This window comes from Dendrobates tinctorius, unplaced genomic scaffold (genome assembly GCF_039654945.1).
Source record: "Dendrobates tinctorius isolate UK_male_01 unplaced genomic scaffold, ASM3965494v1 ptg000015l, whole genome shotgun sequence".
Lineage (NCBI taxonomy): Eukaryota > Metazoa > Chordata > Amphibia > Anura > Dendrobatidae > Dendrobates > Dendrobates tinctorius.
Window position 1 is genome coordinate 37,753,127 of NW_027361683.1, and position 23,352 is coordinate 37,776,478.

General features: G+C 45.2%; 1 protein-coding gene across 2 annotated transcripts in view; it reads right to left on the bottom strand.

The window, feature by feature from the left end:
- The window catches only part of CRYBG2 (crystallin beta-gamma domain containing 2), a 190,104-nt gene extending 167,559 nt beyond the window's left edge, over positions 1 to 22,545 (bottom strand). For both annotated transcript variants that reach the window (XM_073563719.1, XM_073563710.1), the window contains exon 1: positions 22,476 to 22,545. In XM_073563719.1, the coding sequence (XP_073419820.1) occupies positions 22,476 to 22,504 (29 nt within the window). In that variant the 5' untranslated portion in view covers positions 22,505 to 22,545. The remainder of the gene's footprint in view (positions 1 to 22,475) is intronic.
- Positions 22,546 to 23,352: the final 807 nt, after the last annotated feature.

Consider the following 23,352-nt stretch of genomic DNA (forward strand, 5'->3'; position numbering starts at 1 on the left):
GCTGCCGAAGTCTCCCATGTCCTTTTAAATGAAACGTCCGCCTTCCTGTGCATCGGGTCCCAGACACTTGATGAGTCCTCGAACGGGATGGCGGTCTTCTTGGTGACCTTGGCTACAGGAACAACGATCTTCGGAACTTCCTCCCATGATCGTGTTTCCTCGGGATCAAAAGGCAGTCGACTTTTAAAGTCACGGGATAGTCCGAGTCGGCGTTCCGCCTCCTTCCACTCCTCAAGGACCATTGTTTTGATGTGTTCACTTATGGGGAACACTGTCTGTGTCCGAGCCACCAGTCCTCCAAACATCAGGTCCTGTCTAGACTGCGGCTTAGGAACTTCCTCGATCTGCATGGTGTTCCTCACCGCCTGGACCAACTCGTCCGTGTCCTCTAACCTGAAAAGGTATTTCCTGCTTCGATCCTGTCAGTCCGCCGGGATCTCTCCTTCCTCCTCTGGATCCGAGTCCCGGAAGTCTGACCCCTCGATAGAGCTTGCTTCGGACACTGGCTCTGCCTCCCACCTCGGACGCTTGTGGCTTGGCCCTGGACTGGGGGACTGCTGCTGTGCGAGGCTGACTCTGGAGGCTTGGACTTCCTCCCGTATCAAGTATCTCATCTCGGAGAGGAGGGATGGCTGCTCGTCTCTTATGACCCTTGATGTGCAGGGTCCACAGAGGGTTTTGCTATAGGTGTCTGGCAGCTTTACCCTGCATACAGGGCATCTGACCGACTTGGATGTGGCCTTGGTGGGGTCCTTAGTCACTGTCGGGGGGGCTGCTGGGGTTCCCTTATCCTATTGATTTAAGATAGGGTAGTCAGGTCTGTTGTCCTGGGCTGCGGGGATGGCTGTGGGGAGGGTGCTCTGCGCCAGGCGCACTTACCCCTCCATTCGCTGGAGCCTCTGTATCCATCCTTGCCATGGTCTGCGCTTCCAGAGAGACGCTGAGCTCCTGGAGCGCGCGCTGAGATTCAAACCCGGCACGCGATGTCACCAAAAGTGACGTGCGTCTTCTCGCGATAGTCCAGGAATCGCTCTGGCCGCTTCCGCCGCTAGCCCTCCTGCGCCTCTGATGGCGCTCTCTTCATGATGCCGCGGGGGACCAGCCTTCGCCTGCCATGGCGGCCACCAACTGGAGCCGAGAGCCTCCCGCCGGGAGGAGCAGCTCTCTCCAGGAGCATCATCCTGCTCCTGGCCTTTGGGGCAGAGGGACTCCCCATCAGGAAGTTTCGGCCCCAGGCGTCTTGACAGGGGGAAGGTTTGGAATGGCCGCCCGATCCCCCTGGGCCCTCAGGTAAGCTCTGCAGCGCTTCCTCTCGTGTGTCCCTGCATGCAGGGACAGGAAAAACACTGAGGAAAATGGGGTGGGACGGGACCTTTTAACCTCTCGTGTGCTTTTCCTGTCCCTGTAAAGAGGAGGACGTCCTCCATGGTGCTGTCAGGTGGACGTCCTGGAAAAAAAGATACCAATAAATGTAAAATTAATTGAGACATCAGTAGGTTAAGTGTTTTTGAATATTCATATTGTATCAGGAGCCCCATATAATGCTCCATACAGTTCATGATGGGCCCCATAAGATGCTCCATATTAAAATATGCACCATATAATGCTGCATAAAAGGTTGATGATGGCCCCATAATATGCTCCATAGTTTAATATGCCCCATATACTGCGCCATAAAAGTTGATGGCCCCATACAATGCTCCATAAAATAATATGCCCCATATGCTGCTCCATAAAGGTTGATGGCCCCATAATATGCTCCATAGTTTAATATGCCCCATATACTGCTCCATAAAAGTTGATGGCCCCATACGATGCTCCATATAATAATATGCCCCATATGCTGCTCCATAAAGGTTGATGGCCCTATAATATGCTCCATAGAATAATATGCCCCATATGCTGCTTCATAAAGGTTGATGGCCCCATAAGATGCTCCAAAGAGCGTGCCAGGAGGGGGCGAGTATGACGGGGAGGACGGGGGGAGCCATTTGAAATTCACCTGTTCCCGTTTCACCACCATACTTACCCTTGATGCTCTCATGTGGAGGCTGATTGTAAGAGATGCTCAACTGTTCAGAATTTTGAGATCCCTAACTAACAGGATATCTTCACCCCCCAGAGGTTCCAGGCTGTAGATATTGTTGTCATAATTTTTATCATGATTTTACCTTTACATACAGATCAAACATGAGCTGGATAGCATCAGCTATCGGTCTGTTATTAAGTTGGAGGGGTTCTAATGGCTTTACAATGATGTGAGTGAATAAGTCATGTCCATCTCTTTGCTGCGATGCCAAAAATCTATATCCCTTACATATCAGATTGATACAAAGCCTCAATATTCATATATTGATAATGGAGACACAAAGTCTGGAACACTCTCCAAAAAATCCTTTAAACCCAGGCTGTTTCTTCCTTGGAACAAAGGCAGTCCCTACTCTTCTCCTCTGAGTCAGCAGATCTCGAGCAGACTGTCTTTTCCCACAGCAGAAATCCTGTTGTAATGATCTGTCCACTGCAGAAGGTCTCTGCTTCTAAGGCGCTAAAATATATCCAAATAAATGAGCCTAATAAATAGCACTTCAAAATAACCACTACATCAAACACGACACATGAAGTTAAGCCATAACAATATTCAGCCTTTATTACTGCACAATGGCAAACAGAATAAAAACACTAAAAAGAGGCACATGTCCAATATGCCTCACAAGGTAAATATATACATGTAGCCATTTTGAAAGTATTCATCATGGACAAATATATGACATATAGCCAGATATCAAGTTGACACATGTTGACACTTTATTATACTATGTGCAAACTCTATAGTGGTTACTTATTATTTATACTGTGTTCTGGGTGTATCAGTGTATACTATTGGGTACTGTATCATCATTACCACTATTATTGTATTACCCTTATGATATATCCGCTATGGTATGTGCACATATACTTTATCTTGTGGCAGGGTATAGATGCAGATTGTATATAGTAAATTGTATAGGAGCTACATATCATCTTTGTGCTAGCCATCATTTGATATACTTGATATCTGGCTATATGTCATATATTTGTCTATGATGAATACTTTCAAAATAGCTACATGTATATATTTACCTTGTGAGGCATATTGGACATGTCTCTTTTTAGTGTTTTTATTCTGTTTGCTATTGTGCAATAATAAAGGCTGAGTATTATTATGGCTTAACCTCATGTGTCGTGTTTGATGTTCTAAGTAGCTAGAGGTGTCAGCTCTCTTTCTCTAACTTCCCTTATTATAATTAATCCCAGATGTTCAATGTGATAGAAGGAATACGTCCCCTTTCTGGAGATGTCTTATGGATTTTGACCCCTTCCCGACATGCGCTGATCATATACTGCTCTGCGGGAGCTGCGTTCCCGCAAAGAGAATAACGCCGGTGTCACACTTGCGAGAAACTCGCATGAGTTTCGCATGTCAATACCCTTCACTGCTGCCGGCACTCAGATTGGAGCATTCAGCTGCATGTATTTCTATGCAGCTGAACGCTCCAGTCCCGAGTGCCGACAGCAGCGCCAGGTATGGACGTACGAGACTCATTCGAGTTTCTTGCAAGTCTGACCTCAGCCGAATATGTGCAATGCCGTGATTGTGAGAGCTGACACCCTGCTAGCACTAATCACAGGCATTTAACCCCTCTGATGCTGCTGTCAATAGTGACAGTGACATCGAGGAGCATCACACATGGAGTGAGCTCCCTGTGTGCTTCCATCAGCACAACGCAATGGCCATGTTAAAAAGTTAAAAAAAAATTACAAAGCGTAAAAATATCAAAAAAATCCCCAAATAAAGAACAAAAAAAGAAAGAAAAACATTCCAATAAATACATTTATGTAAAAAAAAAATAAACAAAATAAGTACACATCTGGTATTGCCGCATCCGTAACGACCCAACCTACAAAATTGTCCCACTATATAACCCCTTCACTGAACAACATAAAAAATAATAAAAAAGAGCCAAAAACTATGCTTTATCATCATACTGCAGAGCAAAGAGTGCATTAAAATGCGATCAAAAAGACATATGTAAATAAAAATGACACCGCTAAAAATGTCATCTTGTCACGCAAAAAACAAGCTGCTTATACGGCTCTATCTACTGAGAAATAAAAAAGTTATAGATCTCAGCATACAGTGATGCAAAAATAATTATTTTGTCTATAAAATAGTTTTTATTGTGAAAAGCGATAAACCATAAAAAAGATATATATGTGGTATTGCTGTAATCGTACTGACCCAAAGGATAAAGCTGTCTTATCAATTTTATCACATGCGGAACAGTATATAAAAAATTCCTGAATTGCTGTTTTTTGCTTATTCTACCTATCAAAAGTTAGAATTGAAGGCGATCACAAAATGTCATGAGCACTAAATAGGTACCAATAAAAACATCAACTCGTCCCACAAAAATCAAGCCCTCACATGACTGTCGGCCGAATTATTGAAAAATTATAGCTGTTGTAATCGCATCGACCCGAAGAATAAGGAATAAAGTCGTCTAATCATTTATACCACAGGAGAAACGGCATAAAAAACAAAACCAATTCTTCACTTGCTGTTGATTTGTTCATTCTGCCTCCCAATGATCACAGTAAGGCTCTGTGCATATTTATCCTGCCCTCTGTGCTGAGTGTTTACCCTGTTATTTCTGTAGGAGAGAGGTTCAGGGAGCTATCAACATAACACAGTATCCGACCAAATGAGGCTGAGTCCAATCATAAGAAACAGGTGGGTACCAGTTCCACTGCTGGGCACAGCCGCAACAGAGAAGTAGAAAGGATTTGATCTGGCACACCAACCCGTGAGGTAGAATCTCAAACATTTTATTCCGGCATGTCAAGCCATGATTAACCCCTTTACCCCCAAGGGTGGTTTGCACGTTCATGACTGGGCCAATTTTTTCAATTCTGACCATTGTCCCTTTATGAGGTAATAACTCTGAAATGCTTCCATGGATCCTGGTGATTCTGACAATGTTTTCTCGTGACATATTGTACTTCATGATAGTGGTAAAATTTCAGTCAAATAACTTGCGTTTGTGAAAAAAATGGAAATTTGGCAAAAATGTTGAAAATTTCGCAATTTTCCAACTTTGAATTTTTATGCCCTTAAATCACAGAGATATAGCACACAAAACACTTAATAAGTAACATTTCCCACATGATTACATTACATCAGCACAATTTTGGAACCAAATTTTTTTTTTGTTAGGAAGTTATAAGGGTTAAAATTTAACCAGCGATTTCTCATTTTTGCAACACCATTTTATTTTTACGGACCACATCACATTTGAAGTCACTTTGAGGGGCCTATATGATAGAAAATCCCCAAAAGTGACACCATTCTAAAAGCTGCACCCCTCAAGGTGCTCAAAACCACATTCAAGAAGTTTATTAACCCTTCATGTGCTTCACAGGAATTTTTTGAATGTTTAAAAAAAATGAACATTTAACTTTTTTTCACAAAAAAAATTACTTCAGGTCCAATTTTTTTTATTTTTACCAAGGGAAACAGGAGAAATTAGACTGCAAAAGTTATTGTGCAATTTGTCCTGAGTACGCTGATACCTGATATGTGGGGGGAACCATTGTTTCGGCGCATGGCAGAGCTAAGAAGGGAATGAGCGCCGTCTGACTTTTTCAATGCAAAATTGGCTGGAATTGAGATCGGACGCCATGTCATGTTTGGAGAGCCCCTGATGTACCTAAACAGTGGAAACCCCCCACAAGTGACCCCATTTTGGAAACTAGACCCCCCAAGGAACTTATCTAGATATGTGGTGAGAACGTTGAACTCACAAGGGCTTCACAGAAGTTTATAACGTACAGCCGAAAAATTAAAAAATCATATTTTTTCCACAAAAATTATCTTTTCACCCCCAATTTTTAATTTCCCAAGGGTAACAGAACCCTAAAAGTTATTGTGCAATTTGTCCTGAGTACGCTGATACCCCATATGTGGGTGTAAATGACTATTTGGGCGCATGGCAGAGCTCGGAAGGGAAGCACTGCCATTTGACTTTTTTGGCTGGAATTGAGATCGGACATCATGTCGCGTTTGGAAAGCCCCTGATGTACCAAAACAGTGGAAACCCCCCACAAATGACATCATTTTGGAAACTAGACCCCCCCAAGGAACTTATCTAGATGTGTGGTGAGTAGAGTTGAGCGACTTTTGGTTCTTTATGGTCGAGTTTCGTTTCGTGAAACCCGACTTTTCCAAAAGTCGGGTCGAGCAAGATCGGCCGATTATAGGGAAAAGTCGGGGTCGTCCCGAAACACGAAACCCAACGTAAGTCAATGGGGAATAAAAGTCGGCAGTGAGAGGAGGACAGGAAACACACCTACAGTGCTCATTTGAATGCCAAAAGCATCAATTCTTCTTACTTAAGCTGGTCAACCTTAATTAACTTCATAATACAAGTTACGCACTGAAAAATGGGGGTTATTTGGCTAAAGTTGTGGGGGGGGTAGGGCTGGCTCCAGGTTTTCATGTGCCCTGGGTGAAAGAGCGCCCCTTTAAAACATAATACCACAACTCATCATGCTCCGATACGGCAGAGAAATAGCAGTATAGTACAATGAAAAATACCTCACTTTTTACATCTCATGACGAGGCCCATCTATTTCTCCATACAGAATCATTGGTCCCATATAATGTTTGAAACAGTATATGATGAGCTCCACATAATGCTACAGTATATGTTGGTCCCATGGATGAAGCTCCACTGTCTTATGGGCCCAAATAATGCTCCAAACATAATGGGCCCCATTTCTAATGCTCTAGTGTATAATGGGCCCTGTAAATGCTGCTCCAGTGTCTGATGTCCACCTTTGGAATGTTCCAGTGTATCGTGGGCCCCATCTATCATTCTCCAGAGTATAGTGCTCCCCAAAAATTGCTGTCCCAACATTGAAAACAATCAAATAAGTCTCCTTGCTAGGGAATCCCTGTACTAGTCTGGACTCCTCGTCGTCCCCATCTTCCATCTCACTGCACAGTATTTCAACCTTGCAAGTGCTGTGATCCTGAGCAAGCAGGGGGGGCCCACTCGTTGGCGACGGCACTGGCACAGGGCCCCTGATAGTACGGTGGTGTGTCTGATGGTGGGTGGGCCGAACCTGCACTTTCATCTGCAGCTTCCTCTTTGTCACCGTGTAAGATGGAACTGTATATGGGAAGGGTAACCTGAGTTTCATCAGGGTCAGATTCAGGCCGGGTAGCGTGCGAGGGGAATGTAGTGGTCTGGGTCAATGTACCAGCAGATTCATCGAGCAGTGGCTGGGCATCAGTGCACTTGTGTCGCCCCCAGGAGTACAGTCGCCACAGTGGCATTACCTTCCTCCTAGGGAGTGTGATGTCATGCTTGGGAGCAACGAAGGATCTCTCTAGCAGGTTAACTGATTGGGCGGCGTTATTCCCACGAGTCATGACCCTCCAAACAGCGTTCATGAAGGCAAAGTGTTTGTTTTACGTGGGCAGTATGGTTGCAAAGCAGAACCTTAAAGGAATGTCCAGAAGGGCACCACCAGGAGTGGAGCCTACGGCGTAATTTGACTCAACATGGGAAACCTCAACCATGCCAGCTACAGAACAGATGCACACATTGCAAGCTTAATTCCGTTAACGAACGAGACTCCGTCATGCCCCGCGGTCCGAGTCCGGCTTACTAGAGGGACACGTGAGGCTCTGGCACATGAGATTGGCCAATAACTGGTGTGTCATGCCCTTACATGTCCGTGGCTGCATGTGCGCTACACTGAAAAGGCCAGCGTTTGTCGCTTACAGGTGCAGATAACCCACTGAACAACGTTAGTGATGGGGATCACTGATTACAATTATTACCCGCGAACAATGATTTCCCAGTAAGTGCAGGTCAACCGCAGTTCCGGAATTAGGCCTAACCGTCATTCCTGAAAAAAATGAAAAACTTATGTGTGCAAACCACAGGTGCTGTAACTTGCTTAACAGCTCGCCAGCCGTTCTCACGCCTAGTATGGGTTACACGTGATTGCACAAAGGTGAGAAAGGGTACCGTATCCCCGGATAACATGTATGGATAGCGTACACATTCAAAAGATATGTCTATACATCAGGAGGCAGGCTCAGACGGTGTAAGGCCCAGTATGGCTTGCAAGTGATTGCACAAAGGTGAGAAAGGGTACCGTATCCCTGGATAACATGTATGGATAGCGTACACATTCAAAAGATATGTCTATACATCAGGAGGCAGGCTCAGATGGTGTAAGGCCCAGTATGGCTTGCAAGTGATTGCACAAAGGTGAGAAAGGGTACCGTTTCCCCGGATAACATGTATGGATAGCGTACACATTCAAAAGATATGTCTATACATCAGGAGGCAGGCTCAGACGGTGTAAGGCCCAGTATGGCTTGCAAGTGATTGCACAAAGGTGAGAAAGGGTACCGTATCCCCGGATAACATGTATGGATAGCGTACACATTCAAAAGATATGTCTATACATCAGGAGGCAGGCTCAGACGGTGTTAGGCCCAGTATGGCTTGCACAAAGGTGAGAAAGGGTACCGTATCCCCAGATAACATGTATGGATAGCGTACACATTCAAAAGATATGTCTATACATCAGGAGGCAGGCTCAGACGGTGTAAGGCTCAGTATGGCTTGCAAGTGATTGCACAAAGGTGAGAAAGGGTACCGTATCCCCGGATAACATGTATGGATAGCGTACACATTCAAAAGATATGTCTATACATCAGGAGGCAGGCTCAGACGGTGTCAGGCACAGTATGGATTTGACGGCCCAGACTACACAGCGGAGGAGCAGGGAGAGGTAAAGATTGCAAATGCTGGGGCCCTGCCCAAGCAAGGGGGGCCCACTCGTGGGCGTCGGTACTGGCACTGGGCCCCTCATAGTACGGCGGTGTGTCTGACGGCGGGTGTGCACCACCACCGTCAGAGACACTTGATTGCACTATGAGGGACCCTGTGCCAGTGCCCGCGCCCAAGAGTCGGCCTACCCACCTGTCCAGGGCAACGGCACTCGCACGGTGTCGTGTGCTAGGTGGTGACCCCGGCCATGGGGGGGGGAGGCAGCACAGTTAGGGAGTTTTAGAAAGTGGCATATGTTGATGTTGGACATTCAGCTGATGCAAAAGGCGAAATAGGTCAAGTCCCAGGAAGAGGTGGACCAAAGCAAGCCATTTTTCTGTCACCCTATGTGTCATCAGGGGAAGGTGGGACAAAATCCTTGGAAACCCATGCATGGTTCATTTTAATGAAGGTTAGATCATCCACATTTTGGGTTGACAGACGGGTCCTTTTTTCTGTCAGGATTGATCCAGCTGCACTGAAGACTCTTTCCGATAGCACACTTGCAGCTGGGTAAGCGAGCTCCTGTAAGGCATATTGTGCCAATTCAGGCCAGGTGTCCAGTTTAGCAGCCCAATAGTCAAAGGGGAATGACCTGTGTGGGAGAACATCGATGTGGGAGGAAAAGTAGTTTGTAACCATAGTTGACAACTGCTGTCTCCTGTCACTTTCCATCGATGCTGTATTACCAGTTGTGTGAGCGGTACTTGAAAAATCAGTCCACAACATTGTCATGAAACCCCTGTCTCCAACGCCACTTCTGCTGTGTGCACCACGAACACCTCTGCCAAGCTGCCCCCGGCCCGTACGGCTCGTGTGAGAACCATCACCGCTGCTGTGTGCTGGGAATGCCTCAAGCAACCGATTTACCAGAGTTGCTTGTTTATTAGCCAATATTAGGTCAAGGTTCTCCTGTGGCATGATGTTTTGTAATTTGCCTTTATAGCATGGATCCAGGATGCTGGCCAACCAGTAGTCATCATCGTTCATCATTTTGGCAATGCGGGGGTCCCTTTTTAGGATCCGCAAGGCATAATCTGACATGTGGGCCAATGTTCCCGGTGTCAATGATGCACTGCGAGTGCTGGTTGGAGGAGCACTTTCTGGCAAATCCACATCCCTCAAGTCACGCACAAACCCTGTACCAGACCTTGCCACACCAACATTTTCACTTGCCCCACGAGATGCATCCTCCTCCCCTAAGTAATCATCCCCATCATCATCCTCCTCCTCCTCTTCTTCCTCCAACTCGTCCAGGAGAGGTCCCTGAGCAGACAATGGCTGAATGTCATCAAGGATTCCCTCCACCTCTTCCTCCTCGTCAACATTGGCTGCAGACGCCTGCTCCTTAAGGTGCGTCAAAGTTTGCATGAGCAGACGCATAAGTGGGATGCTCATGCTTAGGATGGCGTCGTCTGCGCTTACCAGCCGTGTGCATTCCTCAAAACACTGAAGGACTTTACAGAGGTCTTTCAGCTTCGACCACTGCACACCTGTCAACTCCATGTCTGCTCTCAAAGTGCCTGGCCGTGTATCCTCCCACAAATGCATTATGGCCTGCCTCTGCTCGCACAGCCGCTCCACCATGTGCAGGGTGGAGTTCCACCTTGTTGCAATGTCAATAATGAGGCGGTGGTTGGGAAGGTGGAGCAATCGCTGCAGCTTCTGCATACGAACGGAGTGTACAGGCGACCGGCGGATGTGCGCGCACAGTCTTCGCACCTTATGGAGCAGGGCTGTTAACTCCAGATAATTTTTGAGGAAGCACTGCACCACCATGTTCAAGGTGTGAGCCAAGCAAGGTATGTGGCTGAGTTTTGAAAGGGCTATGGCTGCCACAAAATTACGGCCGTTATCACTAACTACCTTGCCTGCCTCAAGATGTACACTGCCCAGCCATGACTCAGTTTGTCGCTTCAAGTACTCGGCCAGCACCTCGGCGGTGTGTCTTCTGTCGCCCAAACACATCATCTGCAACACAGCTTGCTGACGCTTTCCACTAGCTGCTCGATAGGGGGACACCTCGTGTGCAACAGTGGCAGCTGCAGATGGAGTGCTCGTACGACTGCGCTCTGTGGACGAGCATTCGCTTCTGGAGGAGGAGGAGGAGGAGGGTGGAACGCCTACAGCCAACTGTTTCCTATAACGTGGGCTAGGCAGCACTGTCCCACCACCGCTGTCCCCTGTGGACCCTGCATCCACCACATTAACCCAGTGCGCAGTGATGGACACATAACGGCCCTGGCCATGCCGACTGGACCATGCATCAGTTGTGAGGTGCACCTTTCCACTCACTGACTGCTTGAGTGCATGGACAATGCGGTCTTTCACATGATGGTGGAGGGCTGGGATGGCTTTGCGAGAGAAGAAGTGGCGACTGGGTAGATCACAGCGTGGTACTGCATAGGCCATGAGTTCGTGGAAAGCTGCGCTTTCCACCAACCGATAGGGCATCATCTCAAACGAGATTAGTTTGGCAATGTGGGCGTTCAAACCCAGTGTACGCGGATGAGAGACTGAGTACTTTCTTGACCTACTCATAGTGTCTGGGGGGGTGAGCTGGACTTCAGAGCTGCATATGGTGGAAGTTGCGGTGGACAGGGCGGACTGAGAGAGGGTTGATGATGGTGATGGAGTTGGTGTTCTTTCTGATGGCCTAGATTCAGTATTTCGTTGATATAACAGTGGGATTCCCTGACTGCTGTGGCCTTGCAACGACACCTCAACATTTGCTGCTGTGCTAACCGGTGGGCTTACAGTGGGGGAAACAATGTAGCGTTGCTGACTACCTTCTTTGTGATCAGTTGCACATGTGGCACTTGAGGTTTGGTGTTGTGTCCACGCTTGCAAGTGCATGCTGGTTAAATGTCTAAGCATGCAACTGGTATTCAAATTTTTCAGATTTTTCCCTCGGCTAAAGGTCTTTGCGCACTTCTTACAGATAACCTTGGCCTGATCATGAGGATTTTGTTCAAAAAAGTGCCACACTGCGCTCTTCCTACTTTGGCAGACATTTTGCGGCCTAGCACGCTGTGATGTTTTGACCCTCTGGACAAGCTGTCCAGCAACTCTTTTGATTTTTGGAACCTGTCTTTGGAGTGCTCCGGGCCTGCCAGATGACAGCTGTTGTGATGTTGATGTCTGCTGTGGATGCTCCTCATCGGAGCTATTGGAAGCAGCACCCTCTTCCCCCAATGGATGCCAATCTGGGTCAACAACTGGGTCATCCATCACCTCCTCTTCAATGTCATGTGCACCTTCCTCTGTGTCACCGTGTATGGTGGTATAGTGTGCAGGAAGGGGCACCTGAGTCTCATCAGGGTCAGAATCTGGCTCTGTACACTGCGAGGACAATGTAGTGCTCTGAGTGAATGTACCAGCAGAATCATCTATCAGCGGCTGTGCATCAGTGCACTCCATGTCAGATTCATCTTGGCCTGGGTAATTCACCATTTCACTTGATAATCCAGGCATGGTATGTGAAAACAGCTCCATGGAGTAATCAGTAGTATGGCCTGCGTCATCCTTCAATCTTGGTTGTGGTGAAGGACACAAGGAAAGGTGTGGTTCATGAGCATGAGCCTCCAATGACGACTCAGTGCTTTTACTTTTTACAACTTCAGAAGAGGAGGCGATAGAGCTGGAGGCTGAGTCAGCAATGTAAGACAAAACTTTTTCCTGATGCTCTGGCGTTAAAAGCGGTTTGCCAACTCCTAGAAAACTAAGCCTTCGAAGCCTTATGGAGCCAGACGATGACGCAGGCTCAACACCTCCTGCATTCGGTCCTATTTTGCTTTTGCCACTACCATCAGATCCACCACCAACACCATCATTACCAGCTGCCAACCCCCGCCCAATTCCACGGCCTCTTCCACCAGCCTTCCTCATTTTTGGTAGAAATGTAGACAAAATCCTACAAACTATATAGTAATGTAAAACAAGGTACAAGGTGTCTATAGGACAGGGGAGATTTAGATTTTCTGCAGACACTTGTGGACACTGGACACTTGGATTGTGTGAGGCCCACTGAATATCACAGCGCTATGTCACAGGCTCGATGGCACAGGTGTGAAAAAAGTGACTACAGGATAAGAGAGATTTTGAATTTCTGGGAGATTTTGAATTTCTGCAGACACTGGACACTTTTGGATTGTGTGAGGCCCAATGAATATCAGAGCGCTATGTCACAGGCTCGATGCAGCAGGTGTGAAAAAAGTGACTACAGGATAAGGGAGATTTTGAATTTCTGCAGACACTTGTGGACACTGGACACTTTTGGATTGTGTGAGGCCCACTGAATATCAGAGCGCTATTTCACAGGCTCGATGGCACAGGTGTGAAAAAAGTGACTACAGGATAAGGGAGATTTTGAATTTCTGCAGACACTTGTGGACACTGGACACTTGGATTGTGTGAGGACCACTGAATATCACAGTGCTATGTCACAGGCTCGATGGCACAGGTGTGAAAAAAGTGACTACAGGATAAGGGAGATTTTGAATTTCTGGGAGATTTTGAATTTCTGCAGACACTTGTGGACACTGGACACTTGGATTGTGTGAGGCCCACTGAATATCACAGCGCTATGTCACAGGCTCGATGGCACAGGTGTGAAAAAAGTGACTACAGGATAAGGGAGATTTTGAATTTCTGGGAGATTTTGAATTTCTGCAGACACTTGTGGACACTGGACACTTGGATTGTGTGAGGCCCACTGAATATCACAGCGCTATGTCACAGTCTCGATGGCACAGGTGTGAAAAAAGTGACTACAGGATAAGGGAGATTTTGAATTTCTGCAGACACTTGTGGACACTGGACACTTTTGGATTGTGTGAGGCCCAATGAATATCAGAGCGCTATGTCACAGGCTCGATGCAGCAGGTGTGAAAAAAGTGACTACAGGATAAGGGAGATTTTGAATTTCTGCAGACACTTGTGGACACTGGACACTTTTGGATTGTGTGAGGCCCACTGAATATCAGAGTGCTATGTCACAGGCTTGATGGCACAGGTGTGAAAAAAGTGAATTGTAGAATTGGGCAGAATAGGAATCTCCCTAGAGTGTAGGTCTGTAAGAACGGAACAAGTCCTCCACTTATCCTTCCACAGTGACACACAGATAGCTTCACTGTGGCTGTGATAACAGCCGTTACACGGTACTGTGTGAGGAGCGTGCACCGCTGTATGGTGTTAATAAATGCACGCTCAGTACCTTAGCAGGACAAAAAAAAAAATTGGGATTGCTTTTAAAAAAGCAGTTTGCAGAGCAGTGGGGAAACAGCAATGCAGCTGTCAGGAAGCCTTAGAAGGCAGCCTAACAACCAACACTGCTGATCCACCACAATATAGCCTCCCCTTGCACTGCACACACAGTGACCGGTGTGTTGCACAGGCAAAATCGCTAGCAGCAGAAGCAGTTTTTTTGTCTTCTTCCCTGCCTAACGCTCTCCCTACAGAATCAGCAACCTCTCCCTATGCTAAGATCGGCAGAAGTAAGATGGCGGTCGGCGTGCACGCCCTTTTATAACCCCTGTGACGCCCACCAAAGCAAGCCAATCACTTGCATGCCCTTCTGAAAGATGGTGGCGACCCCTGCCTATGTCATCACATTGCCCACAGTGTCCGTGGATCCTGATTGGCTGAAAAAGAGCGCTAAACAAACTTTTGAAACGTGACTTTGGCGTGTAAGTCGCCGACCTCGTGGCCGACCTCATCCTAGGGTCGGGTTTCATTTCATGAAACCCGACTTTGCCAAAAGTCGGTGACTTTTGAAATTGTTCGACCTGTTTCGCTCAACTCTAGTGGTGAGCACTTTGAACCCCCCAGTGCTTCATAGAAGCTTATAGCGCCCAGGCATGAAAATAAAAATAATCAATTTTTCCACAAACATGATCATTAGTCCCCAATTTTTTTATTTTCCCAAGGGTAACAGGAGAAATTGGACCCCAACAGTTGTTGTCCAATTTGTCCTGAGTACGCTGATATGTGGGGTTAAACCACTGTTTGGGCGCATGGCAGAGGTTGGAAGGGAAGGAGCACCATTTGACTTTTTCAACGCAAAATTGGCTGGAATTGAGATCAGACACCATGTTGCATTTGGAGCGCACCTGATGTGCCCAAACAGTGGAAACCCCCCAATTATAACTCCAACCCTAACCCCAACACACCCCTAACCCTAATGGGAAAATGGAAATAAATAGTTTTTTTTTTAATTTTATTATTTTTCCCTAACTAAGGGGGTGATAAAGGGGGATTTGATTTACTATTTATGGGGGGTTTTTATGTTTGGCAGCTGTCAGAGGCTAAAAGACGCTTTTTATTGTATAGTTTTTGCATCACCACATTTTGAGAGCTATAATTTTTCCATATTTTGACCCACCAAGTCATGTGAGGTCTTATTTATTGCGGGACGAGTTGACGTTTTTATTGGTATCATTTTCGGGCACGTGACAGTTTTTGATCGCTTTTTATTCCAATTTTTGGGACGGAGAATGAACAAAATCCAGCATTTCAAGAATTTCTTTTGGGGGGGTGCATTTACACCGTTCTGAGTGCGGTAAAATTGATAAAGCGGTTTTATTCTTCGGGTCAGTACGATTACAGTGATACCTCATTTACCGTATATACTTGAATATAAGCCGAGATTTTCAGCCCATTTTTTTGGGCTGAAAGTCCCCCTCTCGGCTTATATTCGAGTCATATACACCGGGGGGGCGGAGGTGGGCAGGGGTGTCAGGTCATACTTACCCGTCCTGACGCTGTCTCTTGAGCCCCCAGCTTCTCCGCGCTCTCTCCTCCTGCCTTCAGCGGTCACGTGGTACCGCTCATTAAAACTCATGAATATGCGCATATTCATGAGTTTTAATGAGCGGCATCACATGACCGCTGAACGCAGGAAGAGAGAGTGCGGAGAAGCTGGGGGTTCAAGAGACAGCGTCAGGACGGGTAAGTATAGCGATACTCACCTGTCCTGCGTCTATGGCTGCTTGCTGCTGTCTGTCATCTGTCAGTGACTTCAGACAGCAGAGGGCACGGTGACGTGGTTAGCGCGCACCGCGCCCCCTGCAGTCTGAACGTCACTGACCGATGACGTGGCAGATAGCGGTGAGCAGCCATGGACGCTGGACCGCTGAGTATCTCAGGTGCCAGCAGTGGGGAGAGATCTGCTGTATATCAGTGTATACGGGCTGCTCTGTGTGGGGAGAGATCTACTGTATATCAGTGCATATGGGCTGCTCTGTATGGGGAGAGATCTGCTGTATATCAGTGTATACGGGCTGCTCTGTATGGGGAGACATCTGCTGTATATCAGTGGATACGGGCTGCTCTACATGGGGAGAGATCTGCTGTATATCAGTGTATACGGGCTGCTCTGTGTGGGGAGAGATCTACTGTATATCAGTGCATATGGGCTGCTCTGTATGGGGAGAGATCTGCTGTATATCAGTGTATACGGGCTGCTCTGTATGGGGAGACATCTGCTGTATATCAGTGGATACGGGCTGCTCTACATGGGGAGAGATCTGCTGTATATCAGTGTATACGGGTTGCTCTGTATGGGGAGAGATCTTCTGTATATCAGTGTATACGGGCTGCTCTGTATGGGGAGAGATCTGCTGTATATCAGTGTATACAGGCTGCTCTGTATGGGGTCAGCATATGGGGCAATAATCTATGGAGCTTCTTCTGGGGACATCATATGGGGGAATAATCTATGGAGCATTTCCCACCCTAGGCTTATACTCGAGTCAATAAGTTTTCCCAGTTTTTGTGGCAAAATTAGGGGGGTTGGCTTATACTCGAGTATATACGGTATGTCTTTTTTTATGCTCTGGCGCTTTTATGCAATGAAAACAATTTTATATAAAAAATAATTATTTTTGCATCGCTTTATTCTGCGAGTTATAACTTTTTTGTTTTTTCGCTGATGACGCTGTGTGGCAGCTCGTTTTTTGAGGGACAAGATGACGTTTTTAGCGGTACCATGGTTATTTATATCCGTCTTTTTGATTGCGCATTATTGTACTTTTTGTTCATCGGTATGATAATAAAGCATTATCTTTTGCTTTGTTTTTTATTTTTATTTTTTAAGGGGTTCGCTAAAGGGGTTAACTAATGGGACAGTTTCATAGGGCGGGTTGTTACGGACGCAGCGATACTAAATATGTGTACTTTTATTGTTTCCAAAAAATGAATTTTATTGAATTTTTTTTTTTAAATTTATTTAGCGATTTTTTTTATAAATTATTTTTACACTTTTTTTAACTTTAGTTTCAGACTAGCTTTTCTGGGTGCAGGGCCGCCGCTAAGCCTTGCCCCCGGCCGCACCCCCTCCTGACATCTCCTCCGATCGCATGACTGTGCATGCGATTAGCGTACCCTATATTTAGCGATGGATGCGCTGATCGTGCGCTGGTCTGATTTTGCTGGCGCTGTGCCCAGCGCACAAAAATGCGCTGTTGCATTTTTGTGCGCAGGGCGCAGCGCCAGCAAAATCAGACCAGCGGTCGCTGTGACAGATCAGCGATCTCACACAGGCACTGACAAGGCTTCCTCATGCCTGTGCTGTGCAGACAGTGAGGAAGCTGGCTCCCTGCAGGCCCCCAAAGGTCCTCCCCACCATATTGGATCCGGGGACCTGCAGGGAAGGAGGCCCCCGCAGCAGCGCTGCACATCGCACTGCTGTGGGGGTCTCAGGGAAGCACGGAGATTGCCCCCTCCCTGCCGATGCTTCCCTAAACCCCCGGTACACTGCGATCATGTTTGATCGCAGTGTGCCAGTGGTTAATGTGCCGGGGGCGGTCCACGACCACCCCTGACACATAGTGCTGGGTGTCCGCTGTGATAATCAGCTGACACCTGGCTGCGATCAGCGGCGCTCCCCCCGTGAGCGCCACTGATCGCTATGACGCACTAACCCGTCCATGGGCATAGGGGCCCGGGGCCCATGGACAGGATAGTATGTCAGATGTCAGGAAGGGGTTAAAAACATGAAAACACCTGATGCGTTACTGGCGCGGTAAAAACGCTCTTAGTCATAGAATACAGCGAAAGGAATGATCCGGTAATAAATAGTATGACAGAACCAATCACAGCAGAGTAAATAATTACATTAATATGCACAAGGTGTAACAAAAATGATCATAACAAAGATGCAAAACAAACTAATAAATATAAAGCAAATAATTTCTGAAATTCATTCCCTTCGGATACTTTGTATCCAATTTGAGAATCCAAAATGCTTCTCTTGTAGTTCATAATTTCCGTCTTTTTTCTCCTCGAATTGGATTATGCAATGTCTCAAAACCATAAAAAGCAAAATGTGAAACATCTCCCTTAAGTGTATTAACAAAATGTTTAGAAGCTCCAGAGAAAGCTGCATTTTTATTACAAATAATAGATAAATGTTCTGCAATCCTTATTTTTAACTTTAAAATACCGTATATACTCATGTATAAGCCGACCCGCCTAATTTTGCCACAAAAAACTGGGAAAACTTATTGACTCGCGTATAAGCCTAGGGTGGAACATGCAGTAACTACTGGTAAATTTCAAAAATAAAAATAGATACCAATAAAAGTAAAATTAATTGAGACATCAGTAGTTTAAATGTTTTTGAATATCCATATTGAATCAGGAGCCCCATATAATGCTCCATACAGTTCATGACGGGCCCCATAAGATGCTCCATGCAAAATACACCCTATATAATGCTGCACAAAAGTTAATAATCGCCCCATAAGATGCTTCATAGAATAAAATGCCCCATATGCTGCTCCTTAAAGGCTATGGCCCCATAAGATGTTCTATAGATTATGCCCCATATGCTGCTCCATAAGATGCTCCATAGATTATGCCTCCATAAGATGCTCCATAGATTATGCCCCCAAAAGATGCCCCATAGATTATGCCCCCAAAAGATGCCCCATAGATTATGCCCCCAAAAGATGCCCCATAGATTATGCCCCATAAGATGCCCATAGATTATGCCCCATAAGATGCTCCATAGATTATGCCCCATAAGATGCTCCATAGATTATGCCCCCATAAGATGCTCCATAGATTATGCCCCCATAAAATGCTCCATAGGTTATGCCCCATAAGATGCTCCAGAGATTATGCCCCCATAAAATGCCCCATAAAATTCTCCATAGATTATGCCTCATATGCTGCCCCATAAGATGCTTCATAGAACATGCCCCATATGCCGCTGCTGCAAATTAAAAAAATGACATGCTCACCTCTCGTCGCTGGGGGCCAGGTGCCAGGTCCTGAGCAGGCGGTGTCGCCGCTGGCTCAGGACCTGGCGCCTGAGATATTCACCTTTCCCCGGTCCATCTCTGCTCGCCATATCATCGCGCCCTCTGCTGCCTAAACGTCACTGACAGAGGATGCGGCAGACAGCGGCGAGCAGTGCTGGACTGGAGACAGGTGAATATTGGATATACTTACCCCCTCCTGACACGGTCTCTGCAGCCCCATTTCTCCCACGGTCTCCCTTCCTTCAGCGGTCACATGGTACCGCTCATTAAAGTCATGAATATGTGCATATTTATGAATTTAATGAGCGGTACCACATGACTACTGATGGAAGAAGGGAGACCATGGGAGAAGCGGGGGGCTGCAGAGACGTGCTGGGGGGTATGTATGATCTGATACCCTTGCTTCCCCTCTCCCGCCGACCCCCCTGGAGTATATGACAAGCATATAAGCCGAGAGGGGGACTTTCAGCCCAAAAAAATGGACTGAAAATCTCAGCTTGTACGCAAGTATATACGGTAGTACATCCAATGTACTGAAGTTTACATGACAGGCAGCAGATGCAATATACAACATATTGAGTATCACAATTAATAAGCAATATAATATTATGAGAAAAACCAATGAGAAAAACCATGGCTTGACATGCCGGAATCAAGTTTTTGCGATTTTACCTCATTCAGGTCCGTCATCTGCCAATGGAAATATAGGGGGTTTCCATGTTAATGGTAGTACAAATGCTCTGGAAAAGCAAAATAGCCCTTACGCCCCAAAAGAGATTCAGCAAATTCTCCGCTCTCCAATCCAAATGCACCCTCCCTTCTGAGCATCAGTGTGTGTAAACCACATTTAGTGCCCACGTTTGACATTTCTGTAGTGATGAGAGCCTGCCTAATTTACAGGTGCATGTCTACAGAAGCATGAGCTGGTCATAATTTACTGGTCACTATAAGGTATTGCTCACTACAATGTACTGGGCACTATAGCGCACTGATCACTACAATGGCTGTTTGCAATTTTCACTCAGCAACATCCACTACTGTTTATTTCTGGAAAACACCCATGGAGTCAAAATCCTCACTACGCCTATAGACTAATTCCTAAAGGTGTATAATTTTCAAAATGGGGGGCACTTGACGGGGAATTCTGCTTTTCTCTAGCATTTAGAGGGGAGTTGTGGCAATGCTGCGGACAATTTCGCAGCATTTCTGCAATGTGGGCACATAGCCTTACCCTTGTGAATATAGAAAATGTGGGGCTAAAAACATTTTTGTGGGAAAAATGTTTTTTTTTTTTTTAATGGCTCAACATTATAAACTTTTGTGACGCACCTTGGGTTTCCAGGTGCTCACCACAAATCTAGATAAGGTCCCTGAGGCATCTATTTTCCAAAATGGTGTAGAAAAATTTGGTACTCAACTTAAATGTTCAAGAGAAGTTTAATGTTGTCCGTGATCAGTAAATCAGTCACACAAACGTTTCGGTCACATCCTGACCTTCTTCCGTGTATCAACTACTTATGTATATCACTTGTATGGACAAAGGCTTAATGTTACAATGGTTGTGGCACCTAGTGGCACAAACGAATTGGTAAAGACAGCCAGGAGAGTTTTTTGTCTTCAAGGTAAATGATTGTTGCACCTAGTGGAGCGAAAGAAATGGTGAGGACAGCCAGGGGTGATTAGACCATAGTCCTGAAGTAGAAAGAGCCAGTACTAGGTCTATGCCATGTGGTAGGGTTGTTAAGGTATACAATGTAGACCCAGTATCCACCAATCATCATCGGACAAAAAGGAAAAATTGGGTCTAAAGGAAAATTTTAGTGAAAAAAAGTTAAGTTTATTTTTTCCTTCCACATTCCATTAATTCCTGTGAAAGGGTTTATAAACTTTTTAAATGTGATTTGAGCACCTTGCAGTGTGCAGTTTTTAGAATGGTGTCACTTTGGGGTATTTACTGCCATATAGGCCCATCAAAGTCACTTCAAATGTGTGGTGGTCCCTAAAAAAATGGTTTAGTAAATTTTGTTGTAAAAATGAGAAATCGCTTGTCAACTTTTAATCCTTATAACTTCCTAACAAAAAAATTGTTTCAAAAATTGTGCTGATGTAAAGTAGACATGTGGGAAATGTTATTTATTAACTATTTTGTGTGACTCTGTAATTTTAAGACGATAAAAATTAAAAGTTTGAAAATTGCAACATTTTTTAAATTTTTGCTAAATTTCAAATTTTTTCACAAATAAACGTAAGTTATATCAAAGAAATGTTACCACTGTCATGAAGTATAATATATCACGAAAAAACAGTCTGGTATCCACTGAAGTGAGTTATGACCTCAAAGTGACAGTGGTCAGAATTGAAAAAATTGGCCTGGTCAGGAAGGTGAAAACAGGCTTCAGGATGAAGCTATTAATACATACAGGTGCTTTTCACAAAATTACACTATCATCAAAAAGTTAATTTATTTCTGTTCTTCAATACATAAAGTGAAACTCATATTATATATAGTAATTACAAACAGTCATAGTCATTACAAACAGAGTGATCTATTTCAAGTGTTTATTTTATTTTCATTAGTGTATATGCACACAGTCTTTTTTTGGTTTTGCTTGTTTCCATGGCCAGCGGGAACATGCTTTAACTTCATGCATGTTTTCAAGTCATACTCTGGCTCAGTTTTCTGTTTTTTTTTTCTTAATATTTTTGTATTCAGTACAAATAGGGTGAGGCCCCCTTTTCACTGAGCTGGACAATTCATATATAGTCACTCCAAAGATTGGTGTCCGGTTAAGACGCGGTTACTCTCTGCCACTGTTTTTAACATTAGAGAGTGTACTTACTGTCCCAATTGGGTATACCTTGTTGTGGTGGGACAGCTTTATGCTTTTTTTAATCAAAAATAGTGTTTACTAAATACCCTATGTTAATTATTTAATGCACTTGCTTTTTTACTTATTTATTTTCATTATTGTATATGCACACTTTGTCTTTTTTTGGTTTTGCTTATTTCTGTTTATGTTTTTGATTATGGATTACAGCCAAGGAAAACCCAAAAGTCATTATCTCAGAAAATTAGAATAATTAACAAAAAACACCTGCAAAGGCTTTCTAAGCATTTATAAAGGTCCCTTACTCTGTTTCAGTAGGCTCCACAAACAAGGGGAAGACTGCTGACATGACAGCTGAAGGCAGTCATTTGACACACTCCACAAGGAGGGTAAGCTACAATAGGTCATAGATAAAGAAGCTGGCAGTTCATAGAGTGCTGTATCCAAGCATATTAATGTAAAATTGGAAGGAAAACACCAAGGTTACTTACCAGTAGCCTTTTTTTTCAGAACCCATCATAGCACACCTGAGAGAGGGATCCGCTCAGCCAGGACAGGAAGCCTACTGAAATAGAAGAGCGTTACCTCTCCCCTGCTTCAGTTGGGTTACAGAGCATGAGAGGACCTCTGGTTAATTTACACACATAGCCAACACCACATTATAAAAAACTCCCAAACTACAGTGCACACCAAAAGGTGAGAAGGGGGGACTATACGGGTGCTGCCATAGGTTCCGGAAAAAAACAGCTAACGGGAGAGATTTTTGGAGAATTGAAACACCTTACCAACACTTGCTTCTACCAAAGGTCAAGTCAGCAGAGGAGGACAGATTCAGTTGTAGTGCTTAAAGAAAGTAGATGGTGAGCACCAGGTATCGGCCTTACAGATCTGATCAATTGATACCTTCCCCTTTTCTGCCCAGGAGGTTGCCACAGCTCTGGTCGAGTCAGCCTTGATGTCTTGAGGAACTGCAGCACCTCTTGTAGCGTAATAGTGTAAGATAAACTAATGGCCATCCTGATTAGTGATTGGTGAATTTGCTTGGAAAATGACTGCCAAACATAAATTTGGCACGAATATAGCAAATTTGGATTTGCGTTTGGAAACGCAAGCATAATTTTATGAAATCTGAAAAAAATCGGTAGCATTCAGTAAAAGTGTGAGAAAATATTTGCGTTGCCACAAAAGTATTTTCAGCACTTTAGCAATGATAATAGTGGTGTATTATCAGCATTTGGCATGTGTTTGATGAGGGGAGGGGGTTTGCCGAGCTCAGAGGTGAGGCGTTCTTGTAAACTGTCATTTTATTCAGTCGCCATGATAGCAACACGAGAGAGGGGATCCGCGCTTCAGGGACAGGATATATCT